At 38.1% G+C, this 25,232-nt stretch overlaps 2 protein-coding genes across 2 annotated transcripts; one reads left to right on the forward strand and one right to left on the reverse strand.

Annotated features, from left to right (window-relative positions):
* The first annotated feature begins 2,170 nt into the window (after nucleotides 1-2,170).
* LOC104905947 (uncharacterized) lies at nucleotides 2,171-8,329 on the forward strand. The gene is made up of 9 exons (XM_010694608.4): nucleotides 2,171-2,417; nucleotides 3,925-4,113; nucleotides 4,305-4,378; nucleotides 5,181-5,234; nucleotides 6,647-6,892; nucleotides 6,970-7,032; nucleotides 7,545-7,613; nucleotides 7,704-7,749; nucleotides 7,920-8,329. Exons 1-9 carry the CDS (start codon nucleotides 2,396-2,398, stop codon nucleotides 7,979-7,981), a joined length of 825 nt encoding a protein of 274 aa, XP_010692910.2. The 5' UTR covers nucleotides 2,171-2,395; the 3' UTR covers nucleotides 7,982-8,329.
* A 730-nt stretch (nucleotides 8,330-9,059) lies between these two features.
* Nucleotides 9,060-24,460, reverse strand: LOC104905945 (hypothetical protein). The gene is made up of 11 exons (XM_010694606.4): nucleotides 24,283-24,460; nucleotides 22,104-22,279; nucleotides 21,814-21,995; nucleotides 21,136-21,720; nucleotides 20,966-21,046; nucleotides 19,385-19,703; nucleotides 19,079-19,278; nucleotides 18,315-18,391; nucleotides 10,765-10,866; nucleotides 9,514-9,700; nucleotides 9,060-9,404 (listed from the first exon to the last, which is right to left on the reverse strand). The coding sequence occupies exons 2-11, from the start codon at nucleotides 22,276-22,278 to the stop codon at nucleotides 9,315-9,317; spliced, it is 1,998 nt and encodes a 665-aa protein (XP_010692908.2). The 5' UTR covers nucleotide 22,279; nucleotides 24,283-24,460; the 3' UTR covers nucleotides 9,060-9,314.
* Between the last annotated feature and the right edge of the window lie 772 nt (nucleotides 24,461-25,232).

Consider the following 25,232-nt stretch of genomic DNA (forward strand, 5'->3'; position numbering starts at 1 on the left):
CCTACTATTTTTTGTAACGTTGAGAGGTTATTTTTTACTAAAAGTAGGGGCTATTTTTGTAATATAAGAGCATTTACAATGGGTGAGTTTTTAGTTGGTCTAGGAAATAATAAAACTAGCTTTACTTGGTTTTTACTATATAGGTAATTGACCTTTGGAGTTTGTTGGTCTAGACTTCAAGACCAGATGCTCATTAGATGGCGTGCATAGGACGAGTACTGTAACGCCACGTGGCGAAGAAAGCTAGCAGAATTAATTTATTTCAAAAGCCGCATAAACGACGAGTTTAAAAGCAAAGGGAGAAGGATTAAAGGTAAAGAGAGCTGAAACTATGCGTTTCATCAACTTCGCGTCAAATTTGCTGAGCAAAGTGACAAATTTGATGTCAGTATCTTTGACGGGCATCAGAGGCCACTAGGCGACTGAGCAACAAATTTACTGTTGCCATGCGGAGAGTCTTTCTCTATTTTGTTGTAGTTTATTCGAACAATCATTTTGCAACATTACACAATTTTGTAATGTTAATAAAAAAAATCAGGTTATAATGAAAACAAATTATAATAAAGATTATAAAATATTTTTATCTATAAATTAAGCCCAGATTTCATATATATATTTTATCACATTTCTTCACAATTTATCTTTTTAATTACTCTCTCCTACCTAATATTACTTATACTAAGCAAATATTATGAATTCAAATAATCCTAATTACTCATAATCTCAAAATAATCCAAACCAAGTAATTTGACGTAATTTATGGATTTAAAGTAATTTAACGTAACGTAATACAATTAGCTTTTATTAATTTAAATCATCTACTTCATATAAAAATAAACATTGGGGTAGGAGATGGAGTATATGGTAGGGATATAGTAAATGTAAGAGAGAGAAATAGAAAAAACCAAGTAAGACTAACCCATCCATTATGAGGAAAAAAAAGATGAGTTGGTGAGAGTTTAGTAGGATGTGAGATGTAAGGAGGAACAAAGGAGAGAGAATGATAAAATCTCAAAGATCAACAAAGACAAACTAACCCATTAGTGATGCTCTAAGGGGTTAATTTTACTAAAACTAAGGTTACTTTTTCTGAAATTAGGAATCACTTTTATAATTTAACTTAAATTTATGACGGAGTTACTTTGTACTTTGGTAGGAGTTACCTCAAATTTAGGAGAGAGACAAATGTAAGATCGGAGAAGGAAATCGAAACCCTAAGGTGGAGTGATGCCTACCGACGTTGGCAGGCGATATTTTCGCCTTTGCTTCCACCGCCGCCGCTGCTACTCGGTTTGTTTCTCATCATTTGAGTAAGTTAACTGGTTCAAGAAATCGAAATTTAATAATTGATGGATTCAAATTCTACAAAATCATCATTTTAGAGTTGAAAAGATGGCAAAAAAGAAGAAGTCGAAATAGGAGAAAGAGAGAAGAAAAAGAATGTGAGGGAGAGGGGAGAGAAAAATGTGACATAGGAGAATAACCGATTTCCTCCATCTGATTGAGATTTGTGACGCCGGATTCTTCGACGGTGATGAAGGTTGTATCCCGGACGGCGAAGAAGCCGAAGATTTGAGGAAGGAGGATGGTGATCTCAGATTCTTCTGACTGCACGGTTTCGTTTTTATGTGGCGTGTTGCACAAAAAACAGACTGTTCAACTGTTTGTTCTCCATAGTATCAAAAGTTCACTCCGGTATGGGTATTTTTGTAATAAATTAGAACTTCAGGTGCTCATTTGACACCAAATTTGCTCATTTGGGCATTTTGCTCATTTACTCATTTGCTCATTTTGTTCATTTTGTAATAAAAGTGTTTGCTCATTTTCTTAAATGAATAGAAATATTTGCCCATTTGCTCATTTGTTCATTTTGCTCATTTGCTCATTCGCTCATTTTGTTCATTTGGAGAAAATAGTCTTGGGTGTACCATGAGCATGGTACACCCAGGTGTACTATAAATATTCTTTAGTATCAACTATCCACATATTTGTCCAAAAACTGATGACCTTAGTTGGAATCTAAGTAAATTTCCGATCAAATTATTATTTTTTAATTTTTTTGTTTTGTTTTAGGAAGTTGAAAAACCATTTGATATATTTTCATTAAACAAAAACAATTTTACCTTATTATTTGATTATACTACTTATTTGTTATTTCCACAATGAGATGCCTGCGCAAGCATTACGCGGACTGATGAGGAGAGTAGTGAAGTGAGTGTTAAGAGAAAGAAGGCGGACATTTCGAAGAATTTTTGGGCATCCCACTTCACCTTCTCCTCCAACTTCTTTATTTGGACTACTCACATTCTCTTTCTCTCTCCATATTTTTTTCCCTCTAGATCTCTCTTTCTCTCTCTCTTTCCTGCATAACTTTTGTGTTATTTAGCTCATTTTCATGGAGACTGCCGCCTTCCGTTGTAAGCTCTTATCTCTCTGTATCATTTTGTTTTATAAGCTATGTTTTTTCATGTTCAACTGTGATTATATTGAAGATTTGTGTCAATTGGGTGAATGATTTATGATTTTGTTGTGTGTTTGTAAGCTTATTTCATAGCTAAAGACTAAAGTATCACTCTTTGATCAGTTTTAACCCTTTTTCTACATTGTAAGAAGAATTGGTTTGGGTTTTTGCTGATTTTATGGCAGTAAGTTGGTGTTGAATTGGTATCTTACTTTATCTTGATTGTGATTGTTTAAACTGACAGTAGGCGAGTAATTTTCGCATTAAGCAGATTGAATTTGCAGAACATGGGTACAATATGTTGGTTTATTTTTTTATCATGGATGAATATTCAAAGGCACTTTTTTCTGGGTTGTAGGGTGCCAACTGCCACATCTATGAACAACTGAACATTTACCTTATAGTTGAGGGGTTTGATGAAAGATGATTACAAATTTACAATTCACAACAACAATAATAAGACATTCTTACTCTGATAGGATACAATCGGAAACATAACCCTGATGTCAACCCCATGACACTCACATGTCTGTACTGTCGCGATTTTTTTTATCTTCTTGTCCTTGATAGCTACCACTTTGACCTACTACGTATCTCTTCATTGCGGAGTGCGGACCCTTATCTGATGATTACAACTTGCTAATTATGTGAAAGCTTTGGGTATCCTAAGCTATCCAGGAAAGATCTTTTTCAAGAATTTTTAGTGTTTTCATATTTTAATTAAGCACCTGTGTAGCCTACTGAAGCCTCTAGGGTTGTTTTTATTGAAGATAAGGGGGGACTTAGGCAAGTACTGGGCACCTTCTGGCCATTGGATTTTGGTGATTATATTGAAACATCAGTTGCTCTACAAAGATGTATAGCTTTGATTACTGCAAGAACTTAGTAGTTGTTTTGTCCTTTGCATATAAGTGAGTACGGTCTGCCTTCTCTTTCTTGTGGATGCAGGCCTATCCAGCTGAATTCTTTTAAATTTGTGGGTTTCTTTTATACTCTATGGATGATTGTTTTGCTTTCATTCTCTACTTTATTATTTTGGGAAACTTATTGTGGATTATGATCAATTTCTTGTGAATCTAGTTCTTTATCGAGGAGCAACAAATGTTATACTTCCTCCGTTTCAATTTAGATGTTACACTTTTAAAATCACGGACTCCTAGATAATTTTTGGAGAGGAGAGAGATAGAGAAAGAAAACAAAAGGGTCCCATGTGATAAGAGAGAGATAGAGAGAAATTATTACCCAAAATGAAAGTGTAACATTTGATTTAAAACTTCTTAAAATAGAAAGTGTAACAAATTTGGAACGGAGGAAGTATAAGAATGTGCATTTTTACCCCATAAGATGCAATCATTTGACTATTGTTGTTTCATTATAATTGATAGCACAACAATGCTAGTACAAGTGTATGACACTCTGACAACACTATTTTCTGTCTGAAATTTTGTACTTTTGCATCATAGTCTCTGCTGGCAGCATTTCACATCCATGCTCATCATTTGAGAAACCCGGTCTGGCTGCCTGGCCCGCTGTTGTGCAGTCCCGTTGTCGAGCCCTCACTGCCGGAAAGCTCACCTCTTTTTCAAGGCAGGCAAGAATTGTTGTGTCATGTGCAAAGACACCTGAAAAGACTGCGCCATCCAAATCCGATGGTGCGTGTTTTACTACAAGTCTCTATTAATTTTCAACTTCCCTTCGGCCCTTCCCGATTCTATCGCCTCCTGATTTTGACAACGGTCATTAGGCTATCAGAATTGACAGAGTACTTGATATTATCTATTTTAATGATTATATTGCCCTTTTTATGGCATTAACTATACTTTCATGATCCTTGTGGGGGCAGTTTCGCTTGATAACATATCAAAAGGCTCAATAGAGAAACGCGCTTTGCGCACCACTTTCCCCAGCGCTTTTGAGGTATGTTGGCCTCTTTATTAGCAAATGTATGTATTATGACTAGATACTACCTTAGAGTTATACAGATAGAAAATTTGTTAGCACTCATTTTTTTTGATACTTTGAACATTCTAGTATTGATGAATGACATTGGTTCTCATACAATTGTGTGCTTCTTCCATGTGAGATATCATGCAACACTCTTGTATACCTTTTATCCTACTAAGAAGTGGATAAGGGGAAAAAGGAAGAAGAAAGAATGATAGCTGATTTACTGCATATCATTCCAACTCCTTGAAAGTAGAAAAGGTAGTTGGTTCAGCCTGCATATATCTGGATTCCACTTTCCTAGTGAACAAATATGCTAAAAGTGTTACTCCATTGGTTTCATCTTAGAAGTCATGTTAACCACCTTTACACATTAAGAATTTGGTTGGCTTTAGTCAAAATTGCATAGGTAAATAAATTGACATTAAATATTGTATTGATAATTTAAAATAACTTATGATCTCATCTTGATATCGTAAAGTGGCATTTAATGTGATATTGTAGAAAGATTTAATAGTTTGAAACAATAGAATTGGCTCAAATGGAGGGAGTAAAATTTTTATCATGTTTGTTCACTTTACAAAAAAAAAAAAAAAAAAAAAGAAATTTTGTAGAATCCAGATATGTGCAAGCCAAACCAACTACATTTTCCACCAACTAGGATCATGAGAAGGTCTTTCACAATAATAAAAATGAATCCCCCCAACCCATCCACATATCATGCTTTATGAGTCCTGTATTTAATTATTAGTTGAGAACTTGAAACTCCTTTCAGGCATTGCTTTTGGAAGTGTGTGATGAAACAAGTGTTGCTGAAGTACAGCTAAAGGTAAAGTCTCTTATCCAAATGTGTCAGATGGCTCACACTTACAATTTATGTTCTTCTCGTACCCATTCCTGAATTTTGAAATCTAATTTAGAGATCTCTAGCTGATTACTACTTACTAATGCTTATATTGAAATTGTAGTAATGGTATGTTTGGATAGGTGAATTACATTTCAAATTCTGGAATTGATCAATTCCATTGTTTGGATGAGTATGAATTTGAAATTCAGAATTTGTCACAAATTCAAGATTTATTGAGGAAAGCCCATTAAATTAGGAAATTGAAATGATGTGATTTTTCTTGTCATTTGAAATTACTTAGCTTACTTCTCAAAACATCTATCACTCTCTCTCTCCCCCTCCCCCCTTTAAAAAGCCCCAACACTATCACTCTTTCTCTCTCCTCCACCTACTAATCTGAATTTATTAGTTTTTCCCAAACAAGAGTGTTTGGATTTGGATTCAAGAATTTGAATTCCTGCATTTTAAATCAAGCAATTGAAATGAATTCATCATTCCCAAACACAACCTAAGGGAAGTTAAGCAATTGTATTTCAAATAGACATCTGATATCTCATCGATTGATCTTTATAGTAAAGTTGGCAATTTTTTTGGGTTATGTATGTAGTGACTAGTGACTTATTTATGTTCCCCGCATGATTGCTTCTATTGACTGTCCTTATCTATGTTGACTGGGGAGGCTGACAATGCAAGAGAAGCCCCATACACTACTCATTTAATCTGGTGAAGCCTAGGAGATTCTCCCTTTTCTTACTCAAAATTATCTGTAACTGATGTTAAAGGCAGCTGTTCTCTATTCTTTGAACAATTGTTTTTGGTTGTAGTGAGATTAGTTTGAGTTGGGAGTAGATAGAACTTTGAAACTTCTTACTTGACTGCCTTTGAACCCTAAATATATTAAATTTATAGGTTATGATTGTTCTAGTATATCTATGTCATAGGACAATAGGAAGACTTTTTGGGATAGAGTACGTACAATACGACTAGTAAGAACCCCCCCCCCCCCCAAAATCACTTACTTTATAATTCATGCTGAATGCGCCGGTTTCTAGCACCTGCTGTTTGCTTATTTGACTCTTCTAGTATTTTGTGTGATTGAACTGAATCTTCTATACAGAAGTGGTTTATACTGGTGGTCAATTGGTCATTAACTCATTGCTCTGTACTCTGTGCGTTAGAACTTAGAAGGTTCTTCCTTATGGATACCAAAAAATTCAATCCAATGCTAAAAATTCATGTTTCATCATACATTGTGCAATTCCCAAAGTTGTTCTTCTCTTTACTATTATAGTAACTCCTCTGCTTTAATCTTCTTACAAAGATGTTTATATATATATATTAGATTTTGGGTTTTCTGATTTAGATTTAAGTCTGCAAGTTATATTTTGTTGCAGGTTGGAGATTTTGAGATGCATCTAAAGAGAAATGTTGGAGCCGTGAATGCTCCAGTTCCAGTTGTGCCACCTGTTCCCACTGAACCCATGCTTCAATCAACTCCTGCTGTGCCTTCAACATCATCCCCAAAACCTTCTCCTGAAAAGTCCAGTCTCTTTGCAAGTGCCTCCTCAGCAGTATCTTCGAAATTGGCTTCTTTGGAAGCCTCTGGAGTCAATGGATTCAAATTAGTAACATCACCAACAGTATGTATTCTAAGTATTGTCCATATGCATTGACTAAGAGACTACGGTGTGATTAAATCTTTTACCTTTCCCTTTAGGTGGGCTCGTTCCGGAGAGGCAGAACAGTAAAGGGGAAAAGACAGCCTCCAAACTGTAAGCAGGTAATTGTTGAATCTGTAGTAAGCTATGTATATCAAAGCATACTCCTATGTACAATAATACACTCAATTATCTGAACTTTTAAGAGCATCTTTGCTGGAGACTGACTAAGTAGGTTACTAATCCCTGAGTTGAAGCAACGTTGTGATCCTCCTTGAAAGTCTTTGCCCTGAAGACCACATTGTTTGAGTAACCTAACTTGAACCATGCTTTATAGTTGATGCCTATGTTTCCTGTGTCGTATTCTTGACACCCCGACATGGGTATGGACAATTCAACACTTCATTTCCAGTCAAAATCATGAAATTTCTTTTTCAAATAAGAGCCTAGTCGAACACTTGAACACGTACCCGTGTTTGGCACAAGTACCCAATTCCAACATACTTTGATGAATTATTCTTTCAGTTCACATCCTTGACCTGGCTTTTTCACTTTTTACAATTTTGAAGTGTGCTTCAGTTTCATCTCTCTATATTAGACATTCCCATCTCACAATGTTGCCGATAAATTGTAGGGTGATGTTATTAAAGAGGGCCAAGTGATTGGCTACATTGATCAATTTGGAACTGAGCTTCCTGTCAAGGTGAGCTTGTTCTTCCCTTTGATTCTTTCTTTATGTTCCTCATTGACTATGTGAGTTTTTTGGTGACATCTTTAATTATTGAATGAGCAGTCAGATGTAGCTGGTGAAGTCCTGAAGCTCCTGTTTGAGGAAGGAGGTATATCAATTTTTACTTTTATTTTTATAACTAAGCTATCTTAAATAATGTAAAATAAAATTATAACATGGTCTGCCCCTAGAAATGTAGTCACAAGCATATTCACTTGTGTAAGGTCATATCTCCATCTTTAAATTTTCAAATCATTACTTTGTATTTGTATCTTGCAGAAGCTATTGGCTATGGTGACCCACTTATTGCTGTTTTGCCATCATTTCACGGCCTCAGTTGAACAATTCCTCATTGCCTGTGATTCTGCAGTCATACTTCTCATTTTCAAACAAATGCCGTAGTGTATTCACTTAGTTGAAGTCTTGCTTATCCTTTTATTGGTTTTATACCGTGTAATGTTCGGAGGTTATAAGAGAATGTAGATGTAGATAACGGTTGCCATTCAGCAGCATTTTGAATCAAAAGATTAGAACATTTGGCTCATTTTTGTTCTTCCTTTTTTTTTTTTCTTAAGTTGGATGAAACAGAGTACGTTATATCGATTTGTATTGGGTGTTGTATGATTACTTTTAAGGCATCAGATTCAGTGTTGTATGAATACTTTTAATGCATCAGATTCAGTGGCTGATATCGTTTGTTGGAACAAGTCTGCTTAGCTAAATGGTATGTGCATGACAATAAAGAAAACGACTAAAGTGCATGACCATAGTTAATGAGTGATGGGCAATTGGGTACTTGTTTTTATTGTGCATCTAAATACAAGTGTATGATAAATTGGACACATTACTTCTTAACTAAATGCTTGTCACATCATCTTATTATATTATCTTTGGAATGTAAGTTGGACACATTCCTTAAGTACCAGTTGCTAGCTAACTCTGCTGATTTAAAACCAAAATGCAATAATCATTCTAGTAGTATGAATGCCTAATGAAATTGTTGTTCAAGAAAAAAACATGGCCTTTTAACTCCGGCTTTTGAATTGTCGAAACAAGAACTTTATGTAAGAGCTAAAGCCCCAAAGGAGGAATCAGGAATATGTTTGATAGGATATCAGAGCGTTCTTGGAGATGGAAAAATACTTTGATGCTAGATATGCTACAATTGTATTATAAACCATCCTAAACTAGTGAGTCACTTTCTAATTTAGTATTTAAACTTTCTTAAAATAATCTTAACGTGGGAAACTATAACATGAGGCTCGCTGATTGTGGGACTTGAGCCTTGAGGCCAAACTCCTTAAGGCACAAGTTGATGAAATGATGACAACCACGCATACCTATGTGGCTATGTCACGTCTCAAAAGGCATATGATATTGTTTGGTTATCTATGATGACCATCGTCTACTAGAAAGTAGTAACATGAACAAGTTTTCCGATTACAAGTTTACAACTTGGTATTTTCAAATCGGTAGTGTCAAGTATGATATGGAGATGTGGGAAGTAAAACGCTTATAATGGCTTAAAAAAACCAAGCGCAATGAACCACAGCTAGCAAGTTCTATTTAACAACTTCTGTTTCTTCGATTATAAGTTAGAGTGCTAATTAGCTGGCTAATTACAGACTTTTATATTATATACTAATTTTCATTCACAGATTTGCGATGTCAAAATCACACTGCAAGAGCTGAAAAGAAGCATCTCTTTCCAATGGATTTCATGTTTGCTAGTTGCCATCCTTTACCCTCAGAGTAACACTCCACCTGCCACCAAAAACAAAAGCGAGAAAGGAATTTGTTATTAGTTCACTACTTATAATGTAATTAGCAAATCTAAATGACAGGAGAGCGAAAAGAACGCTTGATTACTCACTGTGTCCAAGATTTCCTCGTTCTCCTGCATTCCGCTAATCACATAGATAGTGTTTCCGAGAGTCACAGTACCCATATACCCTCTGGCATATTTCATTGGCTCCAACATTGTCCATGAACCAACACGAGGCTCAAAAACTTCAACAGTCGGTACCATTTGAGCTCCATCATATCCACCAATGGCATACCTACAATAAGCCAATAAGGAGTGTACAAGAGGTATATAAATGGGATTGTCCATGCTGTGATATTCCATACTTACAAAACCAATTTCAAATACACCCTTTCCTGATAACAAATATCAAGTTTAATCATGGATGATGGATGTGAACATGGTAACACCATCTTAATTTACACGACATTTCACAGAATTTGCATTTCCATCAAAGTTATCACATTATGTCAAAAAATTCATTATAGATAGAAACCAGCAAGGGTATCTTATCTCACGTAGTCAAATGGGACTTGAGAAAGTCAGATGAAGAGGTCCATGATAACTCTTTGAACTACAAAAAAGATTCACCAATTTTACTTTGCTTGTATATTGTGAACTTTCGCTCATTAAACCAAGTCTACAGAAAACAATTTCTTCGCAATTGCTAATACAATGCGACATATAAAATTTTACCACCTCAAGGCTCGAGGTTTTATATGCAGTAGCCCAGTTGCGAAGAGATTGTTTAATCATAAATCATGGATATAAATCAAACTTTTCCAGTTCCCAATCATGCAAGTATAATTGATTAGGAAGGACAACATGATAGAGGAATATCTGGAGTTATGGAGCATATCAATTGTGATATTTGCAACAACATAAAAGAAAAAAACATGTAGTGTATTGCTTGTTCCTGAAGGCAAACCAGTACAGAAACGCACTGCTAATAAGCAATGCAAGAAGACAGCATAAACTAAACAACATTATGAGTTTCCCTAATTTCGCAACAGCTAACTCACAATTGTCATAAAACAGAATACACTAACAACTTAAGCAGAATTAGTATCTCATCCCTCTATAGTCTATACGGCCACCGCTGCTTCTTTTCTCCTTCTGGACTCCCAGTTTACTAATGACCATTTTCTTTGCAAACCCCAAAAGTAAAAATATACAAAATACATCTTAAGATGAACGATTATAAGGAAACCAACACTAAACTTCAACTAGTTTAGAGTTTAGACTATCTAGTACATCAAAGACATTAGTAAAGCACGCCTCGATCAACTATCACAAACAACGATGTAAAAGAGCACTCACAACTTTTCATCCAGAACTGTAAGGGAGTGACATCCTCTCCTTGTGGTCATACTCTTCAGTCCAGTCCATGAATATTCACGAGGGTCAAATCTTTCCATAGACCTGCAAGACAAGTCCTAAATGAATATTCCACCATGGCAACAATTTAAGAGAACCAATCATTTCAGCAGCAGCAAGTAGGCAGAATCTTTGTCATGAAGTATACGACTACAAGTACAAATGATAGAACTGATAACAGGATCATGAAAGCAAGCAATGATGGGAAGCCACGAAAAAAATTACTAGATTAAAATCCAATGTAGAGAGACTGAACAAAAAAATGGAGTCCTATATTCCAAATTATTTGGAAAAAGTATGTGTAGAAGCTTCTACATAGTTTTAGCCAGGTCTCTAATAGAAAAAGGTCATAAGTTGACGGCAAAAAGATATACTGCTATTCTCCACTTTCATTTGTGGAAATAGTGGCTTCAATGACCATGATGTTAGATTTATGTAGTGAGGAGACCACAACTGGTAAACTTCTGAATCAGCTTAGGAAATATGAAACTTTACTCCAGTAAAATTTCATAAGGTAGGACTGGCGACCCTGTAGATCTATGATTAGCACATTGAACATTCTCTACTAGTCATCTGAAGCTTCCTTTCCATTCAGTTGAAAACTCATCGGAAGAATAGAGCTTATCACCATCATCATTGAGATAAATCCTTGTATGAGCCTTCTAAAACCATCTTTTGCCATGATAGATATGAGAAGCATATCTTTGTTCACATTGTTGTTTAACTCATTATAAACTTTATGTTTACGAGTTCAATGACTATGCACCGTCCCCTCTCGCTAAATTATTTAAGACTTAGGAGTATGTAGATGTTCCAAAAGATACAAAATATACTGATGACATTGCAATTTTCCTATCTTATAAGAGTAAAAAATGTAACGTCATATAGTGGTAGCTTCTTCAATTCTCTATCTTTTATTTATTTTCTTTTCCTCCCTAATAAGATAAATGATCAGCAGCACCATAATTTGTATATTATCCAACAACATATCGGTGATATGGTACATGTGTTGATCCTGAAAACACCTAGTTAATACCAGGTGCGGATCTAGGATTTTGAAATTGGGGGGTCCTAACTAAAGCAAGCAAATATACAAGGATCATAATACACAAATGATAAGTTGAGTTTTGACGATGACAAAACAAAACTTTATATTATTCAAGTCATTTATTAGAGATACCTTCAGCATATCGATATTTCAATACTATCTCCATTTTATTGTGTTGAAGTTAATGTTGTGGGTCAAGGAAAGTAGAATGATAAGGTAAATATAATAGTAAACAATTGGTAGGACGATTCTTAAAACTGAAAAAAAAGTGAGTAAACTAATGAGAGAATTAATTGTTATATTACAAAAAGAATGTTAAAAGTAGAGCTAAGATCTTCAAATATAACAAAATGAAGATTTCAAACAGAAAAGAAAAACTGTTAAAAGAGAAAAGGAAAAGAACAAGAAGTGCAAAGTAATATAGAAAAACAAGGTCATCACTCAAGAAGTAGAGAAGAAACAAAATGAAAAAGAAAGCAGGAAATGATCTTCAAGGTTTCGAACCCGCGCTAGAGTTTACCACATTCAAGAAGTTATCAGATAGTTGACCACTAGAGCAACTCGCATAATATGGTATAACAACGCGCATATTTATTTTAAACCACTAGTCTATTTGACGTTAATAAATATGAAGGAAGCTGATTTTTTTGTGCTAGGATCGGAGGTCCGACAGGTAAAGCAATAACAACAAGTAAATAATTCAGGTGACCAAGGGATAGTTAATTGTATATAGTAAGAACACAGCAATCTCACTATTACAATTCCCTACTATTCGAGAGGTGAGGACTCTCCACAATAAGGCCTCAGTTTCTACTCATTTTCTGGATGCCTTTACATGGGTGGAAATCCTTCTATTTATACACAACTCTCCTGCACTCCTACAGCCTTCTCTCTCTATAACCAACCCATAACAACCTTCTGCCAGCATGACAGAAAATATCTGCCTAGAGAATCTATTCTCTAGTCACTCAGGTGCTGCCATCTGTTGCATCATTCCTGCTGCCCCTTTTGCCCTTGACTTGGGCCTTCTAGAATATGTGTAAATGATGGGCGGAATTTGAGTGGCCTTAGCAATACCCCCGGCCCAATTGAGCACCTTGTCCTCAAGGTGGAAGGTAGGAAAGCGTTCATGAAATGACTGCACATCCTCCCACGTGGCTTCGTCAGCTGTCATATCATTCCACTGGACGAGTATTTCAGCAGGGCCCGTTGGGTTCATAGGGTTGGACGAATGCCCAGCACTTGGGAAGGAGAAGAGGGAAGCACTAAGTCAGCTGTCAACAATGGAGGTAACACTGGTGACACCGGGGCTGTCCCCACAGCCTTCTTTAACTGAGAAATATGAAACACCAGGTGGATTTTACTGAGGTGGTAATTCCAGCTCATATGCGACAGTGCCAATTAAGTATGGGAAATGGTCCAAAATAGCGAGGGGCGAGTTTCTCATTAGGGCGCTTGGCGAGGGATCGCTCTTTGTAGGGCTGTAATTTGAGGTAAACCAAGTCACCCACCATAAATTGCACCGCTCTTCTGTGCCTATCCTCCTGGGCCCTCATGTTGTTCTGAGCCGTGACTAAGTGCAGCTTAAGCTCATATAAGATAGCATCTCGAACTAGGAGCTGGTCCTCCAAAGTTGCTACAGCCGTACTGTTCCTTTCAGAGCGGTATAGGGGGGGGGGGGCTGCCGTATACTACTTCAAATGGGGTGAAGATAGTGGCTGAATGTCTGGAAGTATTGTACCAGTACTCGGCCCAACATAACCAGGTGGCCCAGGTGTTGGGCTTTCCTTGAATGAAACAGCGCAAATAGGCTTCGACGCACTTGTTCACAACCTCCGTCTGCCCATCTGATTGTGGGTGGTACGCCGTACTCCGGTGCAACAGGGTCCCCTGGAGTTTGAATAGCTCCTTCCAGAAGAGACTCATAAAAACTTTGTCGCGATCCGAGACAATAGTTGCGGGAAACCCATGAAGCTTTACCACCTCCTTGATAAACACTTGAGCCACCGAAACAGCGAATAAAGGATGGCGAAGGCCAATAAAATGGCCGTATTTGGACAATCGATCTACCACCACTAAGATCGAGTCCCACCCACCTGATTTAGGAAGGCCCTCCACGAAGTCCATTGACACATCCTCCCATATGGGCTGCAATAACCCGGCAGGTGCAAGAGAAGAGGTTTTGTTTTGTTGGCAAATGGCGCATTCTTGGATGAAGGTGGTGACATCTTGCTTCATCCCTTTCCAAAACCATTGAACTGCCAATCGTTGATATGTTTTATAAATCCCGGAATGCCCTCCCATTGGTGTCGCGTGATATTCGTGTATGAGGCGTGAAGTAACAGCCACCCTCCGAGGCACCACCAAGCGGCCTTTGTATTTAAGCACACCATGTTCCACCGACAATCCCGCCAAGGGAGCATTCCCTGTCTGAACAGCCTCCACTAATTTCAATATCTCAGGATCTTGTGAAATGCGTTCCAAAATTTCTGACCATTGAGGGTGGTGGATGGAAAGCATGTTGCATTCTTTCTTGGATTCTCCCCTCCGTGAGGGCCCATCCGCAACCCGGTTGCTAGCTCCGGTTTTATACTTAATTTCAAAATTGTAGCCAAACAACTTTCCTACCCATTTTTGATATTCCAGCCTCACCTTCCGTTGGCTGAGCAAATGTTTGAGGCTTTGTTGGTCATAATGTATAACAAAGTGACGCCCAAGTAAATAATGCCGCCACTTTAATACCGCCAAAACCACCGCCATGAGCTCCTTTTCATAAATGGATTTTGCATGCGCCCTCACCCCTAGTGTCTTGCTAAAATAGGTTATTGGATGCCCATGCTACAGTAGCACTACCCCGAGGCCAAAACCGGGGGCGTCAGCCTCAATCACAAATGGGCATGTCAAAATTTGGGAGGGCCAGCACAGGTGCGGTGTTGAGTGCCTCCTTGAGCAGCCCGAAAGCTGTTGTAGCTTCCTCCGACCACTGAATGCATCTTTCTTGAGTTGTTGTGTGAGTGGAGCAGCTATTGAGGCGTATCCTTTAACAAACCGGCGATAATACCCCGTCAAACCCAAGAAGCCACGCAACTCTCTCAAAGTTTGCGGTATGGGCCACTCAAGCATAGCCGAGACTTTAGAGTTGTCCATTGCTACCCCACCCGCCGAAATTATGTGGCCAAGGTGAGCCACTTCATGCTTACCAAATTTGCATTTCTTCTTGTTCGCATACAATTCATTTGCGGCCAATACTCCCAATATCGTTTTGAGGTGATCCTCATGTTGTGCCATGCTTTGACTATAAGCAAGGATATCATCAAAGAAAACCAATACGAACTTCCTCAAATATGGTTTAAATACATCATTCATAAGAGCTTGAAACGTTGCCGAAGCATTGGTAAGCCGAAATGGCATTACCAAGAACTCATAATGACCCTCATGTGTACGGAAAGCCGTCTTTTGTACATCATCCTTTTTCATCAAAATTTGATGGTAACCCGATTTTAAATCAAGTTTTGAGAAAACACTGGAGCCATTTAACTCATCCAACAATTCATCAATCACGGGAATTAGATATTTGTCGGGTACCATTACGTTATTCAAAGCCCTATAATCCACACAAAATCGCCATGATATGTCCTTTTTCACCAACAAACCCCGGCCTTGAAAAAGCACTATGAGACGGTCGAATTATACCCGCCTCTAACATGTCACGGATGAGGGACACAATTTCATGCTTCTAGGCTTGGGGATATCTATAGGGTCTTACGCTAACAGGGTTTACTCCATGTTTCAAATTAATGGCATGCTCGTGGCCCCTACTAGGAGGGAGACCGGGTGGTAGATTAAATACCTGCTCAAATGAACTCAAAATGGGCTGTAAACACCCTGGCACACTGTTGCTCCCATGTGATTGCATTCGACCAAAAATCCCCCTCCACTCTTCTTAATGGTGCATATCATGAGGGAGACCCCAGCTCTACTCAACGACGGGTCGCCTATCAAGGTAACCACCTCCTTCCCCACCGTGAATTGTATGGTCTGGGTTTTCCAATTAGTAACCATAGTGCCAAGCTTCTCGAGCCACTGGATACCGAGTATTAGATCCGAGTTACCCAGCGGAAGAGGTAAAAAAATCCTCTATTATCATCACACCTTGTACCATTAGCGGTACTGCCCGATATTCGCCCGTACCTCGCACTTCTTGTCCCGTTCCGAGAGATGCCTCGAAAGCTTTGCCATGGTTCATGGGGATTTTCAGCCGCTCCACCGTATGCACTGATACGATATTATGAGTGGCTCCTGGGTCTATCATCACCACCATGCCTCTCCGAAAATGGTGCCACTTAATTTGAGTGTTTTCGGGTTGGAGAAACCCATCACTGAGTTTAGGGAGATCTCCGGGTTAATGGAAGTTTCGGGTAGGTGGGTGTCCGGTGTCGCAATGTGGGTCATATTTTCCAGCTCTCCATACTTGATCTCCTCTTCGTCATCGTAACTTAGGAGGACATTTAACTCCTTTTTCTTACATCTGTGCCCCACTGACCATTTCTCATCACACCTAAAACACAACCCCCTCTCTCTCTTATTTCACTGAGCATTCTTATTTCTCCATATGGTCTAGCTATGGGTATGTGTGTTTTGGGCTGGGATGGAGACACAATGGAAGGTGAGGAGAAAACGGATTGGGCTGTAGGAGTGGATTTATATGGAAGGTAAGTTTGGGTTTGGGTCCGATTTAAGTGGGGTGTAATTGTAGTGAGTTGAGTGTTTGGGTTGTAACCGTAGATGGGCCTGGGCTCCCATCTCCTTCCAGGCTTTTTATTCAGTTTTTCTTCGATCTGGGTTGCCAATTCCATGGCATGGTCAAGGGTCCTAGGCCCAATCACTCTCATCTCATTTTTAATGTCCTCCTTCAGTTTTATGTTATCCAGAGGAGCCATTAGTTCTATGAACAGTGTTTTATATTCCTTCACACTCCCTTCCTGGTAGTGGTTCATCCACTGCTTTTGGAGGGATCCCAAGGCAGTGTCCCGGAATTGGCGAAGCAACATGGTCTTCATTTCCGGCCACCGGATAATCGGTCGGCGTCGGTGTTCCCACCGAAACCACAGGGCTACTACGGCCGCCTCCATCTGCTCCTCCGCGCTAAGGCGATAGAACCCAAAGTACCGTTCTGCTCAGAGAATCCAGCCATCGGGATTCGTACCGGTAAATATGGGTAGGTCCAATCGCTTCGCCTTCCAATTTCCTCCCCCACGAAATCCCCCTTCGTACCCTTCACCTTCTCCTCTATTAAACCCATCTCGCTCCTCCCCACTCCGGTAGCCTCGCCTAAGCTCCTCGTCTTCAAACTCTCGTTCTCTGTTCCTTCCTCGAACAAAACCTCTCTTTACCTCCGGTGAACCCCGATCGGAGAGTTTCCTCCTAGATTCACCTCTCCCATCCACCTTCTCGGCGAGTTTTGCCATATCTTCCCCGATCTTCTTGGTGGTTTTCTCCAGGCTGTCGGCGATCTGGGTTGCCAGCGTCTGTTGCATAACCCCGACCGCTTGTTCGATGGCCTTGGCTACTTCCTCACTGAGAGTAGCCCGTAACTCGGGCAAACCTTGCTCCAGCTGTTCTATACGATGTGTATGGGTGGTTCCTACCATCATTACCTACTCAGTTGCTAGGACCGAAGGTCCGACAGGTAAAGCAATAACAACAAGTAAATAATTCAGGTGACCAAGGGATAGTTAATTGTATATAGTAAGAACACAGCAAGCTCACTATTACAATTCCCTACTATTCGAGAGGTAAGGACTCTCCACAATAAGGCCTCAGTTTCTACTCATTTTCTGGATGCCTTTACATGGGTGGAAATCCTTTTATTTATACACAACTCTCCTGCACTCCTAGAGCCTTCTCTCTCTATAGCCAACCCATAACAACCTTCTGCCAGCATGACAGAAAATATCTGCCTAGAGAATCTATTCTCTAGTCACTCAGGTGCTGCCATCTGTTGCATCATTCCTGCTGCCCCTTTTGCCCTTGACTTGGGCCTTCTAGAATATGTGTAAATGATGGGCGAAATTTGAGTGGCCTTAGCATTTTGGTGGGGCCTGGGCCACCCAGGACCCTTAATAGGTCTGCCCTTGGGCAATACAGGGCAGTCTCAACACCGTGACTAAGAAACAAATTGTCTTTTGGAATAAACTTTACTTTGGAGTTTGGAGTAAACTATACGTAGCTTCCTTTCATCAAGGATGACATCTTTACCATTGTGAAGAGAAATACCAACACAGATTCAAAGTTACAGACCATGACACCTCTATATAACACAACAAATTTTGACCAAAAGAACAAAAAGGTCAAGTAATGACACACTGCTAAGACACAAGTGGATGTAGCAACAAAAGAGGGAATATAAGAAAATATGTAAAGGGACTGGAGTTTAATGGCTTACCCTAGGTATACACTTCCATCATATCCACCAACAACATAGAGCACGCCATTTATTTGTGCTGCAGCTGGGCCAAATCGCTGAAAATACACAACGGGAGACTTACTTTATTGAGCTATGAAAGATATTAGCAGAAGGAATATCTACATGGAAAGACATCCTATTCCTACACAAATTTAATCGTTGCTTGTTTTAGACTTTTTTAGCGATCCCCTCCCCACGGAGAATCCTCACATACTTCAACATGACAGGCACGATAATATCTTGATTTTGATACACTAAAATCATGAAAAGAAGGATCTTACTAATGGGTGGCGCAAGGATGGCAATAACTTAGATGTGCCTACTTGTGCTAAAGAAAAGGGAGGGGAAATACCTCTTATGTGCTTCTAGAGCAGAGCAATGCTCACCAAATTTCAAATAATTGAGGAAGAGCCAGATGGCATTAAAAAAATGAGAAAAAGACAAAAATCTGAAAGAAGAACGTTCCACAAAGTAATCCAAATCATCTTACAAATTACAATCAGAAGCTCACAACAGTGCAGCACATGCATTTAGAAAGAACAGAGGCAAAACCGACAACAAGCGACAATTAAGTTTTCTGAAGCAGCAAGATGTTCAGCAGCCAATTTAAAGCAAGCTATGAATATTTATGTACTTTTCTGCTTGCGTAAAATTGAATTAGAAAGGACACTTTAAATGTGACTGAACCGTACTACAGAGGCAAACAAGACCTTAATAGTAAGAATATAAAGAATGTAAGTTACCTTTTGCCCCATCGATCTGGTGAGGACCCAATTTCCAATGTCCAGATCAAGCATTTCTACCTCAGAGAAGCAGTCGCTTGCATTTCCACCTCCTATAGCATAAATTTTGTCACAGAAAGAGACTGCTCCCAAACTCCCTTTCTTCTTATTTAATGGAGGGAAACTCATCCACTGCTGAGTTTTCAAGTTGTAGGATTCAACTTTCACCAACCAGGAAAAGAATATCAAGATTCATTGATGATACACATATATTGGAATCAGAGGCAGAGAAAGGAATGGATTGAGTTAAATTCAAAAGACTTGTACCTGTGTCATACCAGGATGTACTATAGCCACCTCCTAAAACATATAAAGCATCTTTCAGTTTCACCACGGAAGCGTATGGACGAACAGAAGTCATTGGTTCAAGAGATTGCAGCACATCCTCAGAAGGCATGTACAAATCCAAGTCGCGGAGCCAGGAGGAGCCACTAAACCCACCCACTAAAAGTATGGAATGACATGAATCTTGAGAAGTTCTATTGAACTGCAGCTCCTCAACATGCCCAGTTGACTGAGGAGGTATGGACTTCCCAGATCCCCAATGACAATTCTCCAACTCTCTTATTCTTTCTTTGGCTTCTATCTGCAAGTTTGTTCAATAAGACTCCAAGAATGATGTCTCAGTTACTCATCTTCCTTATTTCTAAAACCAACTTTAGTATAACCAGATCACATGTTCTGTTAAGTTATTTAGTGATTTTAGCCAGAGAATAATCCCAGTGGTCCACAATAGAAAATACTGTTTTATTATAGTCGCAATCAAACAAAACCATTAATTCTGGCACCTCAACAGATGAGACAGTTATTGTTCATTACAAAACCACAGCCAGAAGGGAAATAAGAAAAGAAAAGTGGAATTTTTTTTATATATTCCTGAACTTATGGTCATTTTCTGATGTAACCCCCGCGTATTCACTCTTTCCTTAAGTGACCCCTAAATTTGAAAAATTCATTAAATTGGACAGGTAAGCTACTAGGGTCAAGTTGTTAGTAATTTTATTTTCTTGAAGAAGTACTTCCTTCATTCTAAAATAAGTGTTACGTGGGAGAGGCACAAGAACCAAGGAGAAGAGAGGGATAGAGAGAGATAGAAAGAGGAACTTATGTGATGAAAAGAGGGATTGGGAGAGATAAAAAGAGGGACTTATATGATGAAGACAGAGATAGAGAGAACTCAATGCCAAATAACGTAATATTGCATTCAGTTTGGAACTGTCAAAAATGGCAAGTATAACACTTACTTTAGAATGCAGGAAGTACAAAAAGAAAATATCACAGACATTTACAGAAGTTAAGAATAGGGTTTGGGTTATTTTCCTTTTTTTTTGCTTAAATTATTCAGCATGATATTGTATTTTAGCAATAAAAATAACAAAAAATATAATGTCAACATCTTTCCGTCCTTGAGGTTTTAATAGTTATAAGTTACTACAGGAAGGGGTGTAAATGTGGTGGTCACATTAAAAAATGGCCACAAGTACACAGTTACATCAGAATATGACATGATAAAGTACATGCACGGTTAGTCGGCTACACCATGGAAAAACAATCTGGAAGATATTTTTCAAAAACAGCATCATGCAAAGTAATTACAAAGTGACGCTGATAAACTTGGATTTGTAGATTGAAGCAAAAATTTTGTGTTATATTTATTGGTTAATTTTGGAGATATGAGAGAAGTCCCTCCCCTCAGGCTTTGCATTCTGGAGCCCTTTTGAGTTTGGTTTTGGTTCTCGCATAATTTGTAAAATTGATAAAAGAAAAACAGAAAATAAAAGGCAAATATAATGATGCTCTAAAGATTAGTAACACTAATGGATGAAGAAGTATACTGAAAATCCCTACCAAATTCTGCTCCAAGCTCTGGATTTTCCGTGTTTGATTCAGCTGAAATGCTTTCACCTCTTCAATTGCCTGGATGATCAGCTATAATGATGCTCTAAAGATTAGTAACACTAATGGATGGGGAGAAATGACAGGAAACTAGAATTATAATCAGGTGACAAGTATGTTACCTTGTTGATACCAGTATGATAAGTTGAGTTCGATTCGGAACTGATTTCTCCAGTAAAACAAATCAGTTCTGATTGAATAGGTGCTTCATCAATGCAGGCCACTTCTGACACAACAGGAGATTCGTTAACTTGAGGCACTCCTGGCATAGGAGGAGCTTCATCCACATGAATAGCTTCAGATAGAGTAAGAGTTTCATCTTCTGACATGTTGGAAAACACTTCGCTATTGGATTTTTCATCTTCCTTTTTTAGGGTAGAATCAGACTGAGATTTAAACAACGAACTCCACTGTTTCCCTTCAGAAGAACTAGCAACATTTTTGTGCTTCTCGCCTACATCTTGATCTGCTGCAGGTTGAATTTTTTGTTTAACTTTGCTGTTGCAATCTTCTTGATAAGCCATTGGACCAACTTCATTTTGGCTTAGTGGAGAAGCTGCAAACAGAGATATCAACTTGTTGGTTTGCGCTTGGTCCAACTCAAACCAAAAATGGTTGGGCTCATGGCTACTGTAATTTTCAGCAAGAACGGGCTTGAATTGTTCTTCACGTAGTGCTCGACACTGCAGACGAACCTTCACGCGAACCTTATAGCAAGTATATTACAATTTATGTCAAAATTTGCCAAAAAGGTCTCAACCTACAGTTAAAGAATTATTCTTTTACCATGAGAAAAGTACCTGTGCAGGATATAGTGTCTCCACTTCACCATCCAATGTCCATGCATATGGATCAATACTCAATTGTCCACGAGATGTTGCCTCGTATATCCCATGAAGCTTCCTGTCACTGTAGTTGAATAGGAACAGAGGCATGCCTGGAGTAACATATTGCACATACTTTATATGTGAAGAGGGTAACCCTGTTAAGAGTTTAGCAAGTTTCTTGGTCAAGCCAAATTATACACACCAGAACAAAGTGCAAACTCTAAAAAGAAAATTCTATTATGAACAAAAGATGGCCAACTAACCAAATAACTGTTTGCTTTTACATTCATTGATAGTGTTGTGCTTGCACCCAAAGATTACTGCAGCAAGGTCATTTTTCCTCATACCCCGAGCCGTACAGGGATTTCGGTTGCTTGTCTGTTGAGGAGCTGTCTTAGACTGCAACACTACTGATTCCGTCTTCCTACCAGCACCCATCCTACCAACCAAAGTAAATCATAGACTCATTTAAGACAATACTGTCAACTCTACACAAGTACTTACTCACATAATACAAAATGAAAGACGACGAAGTAAACAAAGAAGCTCGGAAAAAAGAAAAAGCACTATATGTTTCCTAACATAATTAAATTCCTAGTACATATCATATAATCATAATGAATACACATTCTATTGTGGGCATCCAGTAACACACTATTTCTACTGTACAGTAAATTATCTGACAAATGACATAATGTTTTCATGGATAATTCGAATTACTTCTAACATTTAGTTCTCAGGGGTGCTGGTAAGAAATATGCAGTGCATAATTCAGATCATAAGCACAACAACCTTTTATAAACTGCTAGATGTAAGCAAATATATATGATAATAGACGAGCCACAACAAATAAAAAACCATCATCAACAAATTTTATAACAATAAGAGGTTTCATATGGTTGCATATCTGCCTTGGACTTTAAGGCTGCTAAACCCCCAAACATGTCGCACGGACCTGGAAGTTCACAAAAAATACCTCTAGACAATATCTGCTAGACAATACATGGTGATTTGTGATACTTGAGCTTACAAAATTGAACAAAAAACCAACCTGTAATTACTTTCAATTATTTGAGTGAAATTTTTTTATCATAAATTATCATCATAACATATTATGTATGTTACATGAGTAGTCTTTATACTTTCACATGATATCAGTATCTATACACGGGGTTAGTTGAAATATGAGCAACACTACATCATTTTTCTCATACACTCAACCCAAACACAAAAATTACTCTATGAAATTTAAAAATATATAACCAACCGAAATTGTCAAATACAACACAATACTCTCTCAGTCTCTACAGTTTTCATATTACAGTAAGTCAGTAGCCATTCATGATTAAGAATCTTATATGATTTTATTAAAAGACCGTCAATAAATAGTTGAGCGGCTTCCAAACTCTCTCGTTCACTAGATCTAAGTAGGGCCTTTTGGAAAGACCGATGTAAACCATACTCATTATTATATGAAAGATGGACTGATTCAGACATCTAGGTGACGACCATTTTCAGATGGAGAGAGTATTACCCAGTAATATAGGAAAGGGAGAGCTACTTCCCTACTTCTAAATCTTGAGATCCAAATTACACTTGCGACTTGTCTAATATAATCATCTATCATTGGCCACTACTTGACTTAATCACAATCCACCGATAATCAAAGGTGAACACTCCCATAGCTATAGTTCAACTTTATAGTATTATGTAGTGAAATTAACCCACCATTGACTATTTTCAAGAATCAAATAACTAAATTTATCAAATCACAACAGCAACACAAACAATGTCTCTCCTAAACCACATGTATCCCAAGAGGCAAGAGCTCGTCCCAATCTATAACGATGATATGTGAATAATACCATATCACAAGGGCATTTTGTGTAATCTTTGGGTACTTTAAGGCTTTCTCATAAACAAAGGGGGGAATTCTAGGTATTAATTCTCTTTTCTTTTTTTTCAATCACAGCATTGCCGTTCCAATGTATACTATCCACATATCACAACAATAAATTTGTAGTTTCTCGATGTATCCCTCCCAACACACAACCGACTTAGATCAGTAAAAAGAACGATAATTTCTTACTATACGCTAAAATGACTACACCATAAACGCAATGCAGAAAAAAATAAGCATCAAAAGTAAGAAACAGTAATACAAGTAGCACTATAGCAGTACGGTATAAAGTAAGAGAGAATTACGCCAAAAACCTAAACTTTTCAACAAATAACTAAATATTCCAAACGTTAAAACGTACTCCATTAAAGAAAATAATAACAAATTCTACAATTTATAAATTTGCAAACAAAAGAAATGAAAAAGTACTCTCAAACGCTATTATCGAAACAATAAAGTAATTTCTTCAGCAGATTAGCAACAAAAATGGCGGAAATAACCTACAACAAGCTTAAGAAACTTAGTAAAAAAAAAAAGTAAACCTTGATCAAAAGCGCTTCTCGAAGCTTCAGGAAACTTCAGAAGCAAGGAGCAAAATTCGACGCCGCAGAAAAGTGAAGAAGAAGCGGAATTCTGTAGAGAGAGAGGAGAGAAAAATGGGGTGTAAATAATGGTGTGGAGTAGTGGGGAAGTGGAAGAGTATAACAGAGCAGGAAATGGTGCAGGGAAGCGCGAAATGGGTATGTTGCTGTTTGGGGAAGCCCTGCCACTAATGTGTGTTTACTGTTGTACCCCTACACTAGTGTCCAGATTTTGCCACTTATGGTAAATAACTAAATATGTTCATCTAAACATTTTGTTGATTGATTTTTTTTTGGAAACATTGTGAAATAGTACCTTTTGTAGCACTGATTTTGTGAACGAGTACCTTTATTGTTTTATTTTGTCAATTAGTACCTTTAAGTCCTTTAATTTTTTATTTTCAGTACTTTTACTTCATTTTCGGGCCAAAATGGTCAACAATCCGATGTTGACTTCAATTCTCCCTCCAAATTTTGCGCTTTTTTTGCTTCTGATGGAGCGTGCTCTCACTCTCCTCTTTGAACTCCATTTCCCCCCAATTTTCCACTCTTTCATCTTCCATCTTTACTTTCTCACCAACCTCAGGTCAGTTTCAGTAAATACTCTCTCTCCTCTCTCTCTCCTTCTTCCTTTGGCCATTCAGTCGAACCTTGGTCCACCCAATCAAAAAGCTCACAACCCATGTGCCCACTCTCCTCATCATAAAATTTGCATGCTATGAAAATCCTCACTTGATTATCAATGGTCCATGATCTTTTTTCGACAACTAGGACTCCACATCTACATTTCCTAGTACGTTTGGCTGAGGAAGATCCAGACTTTGAAGAAGACATTTTTGTATAAGATTAAAACAAACAAAAAATTAGCCCTAATTTTCTGAAAATAAAACAAAAAGGAATTGAAATAACAT

Source organism: Beta vulgaris, chromosome 2 (assembly GCF_026745355.1).
Source record: "Beta vulgaris subsp. vulgaris cultivar EL10 chromosome 2, EL10.2, whole genome shotgun sequence".
NCBI lineage: Eukaryota > Viridiplantae > Streptophyta > Magnoliopsida > Caryophyllales > Amaranthaceae > Beta > Beta vulgaris.

Bases quoted from the DNA above. Each gene is read 5' to 3' on its own strand.
- LOC104905947 (XM_010694608.4), top strand. From the start codon at position 2,396: ATGGAGACTGCCGCCTTCCGTT. The intron at 4,114-4,304 runs GTGCGTGTTTTA...TTGTGGGGGCAG, and splicing joins TGCGCCATCCAAATCCGATG to TTTCGCTTGATAACATATCA. The intron at 6,893-6,969 runs GTATGTATTCTA...CTTTCCCTTTAG, and splicing joins AATTAGTAACATCACCAACA to GTGGGCTCGTTCCGGAGAGG.
- LOC104905945 (XM_010694606.4), bottom strand. From the start codon at position 22,278: ATGGGTGCTGGTAGGAAGACGGAATCAGTAGTGTTGCAGTCTAAGACA. The intron at 19,279-19,384 runs GTACAAGTCTTT...GGTTGGTGAAAG, and splicing joins TACATCCTGGTATGACACAG to TTGAATCCTACAACTTGAAA. The intron at 10,867-18,314 runs GTAAGCCATTAA...CTTGTCTTGCAG, and splicing joins GATGGAAGTGTATACCTAGG to GTCTATGGAAAGATTTGACC.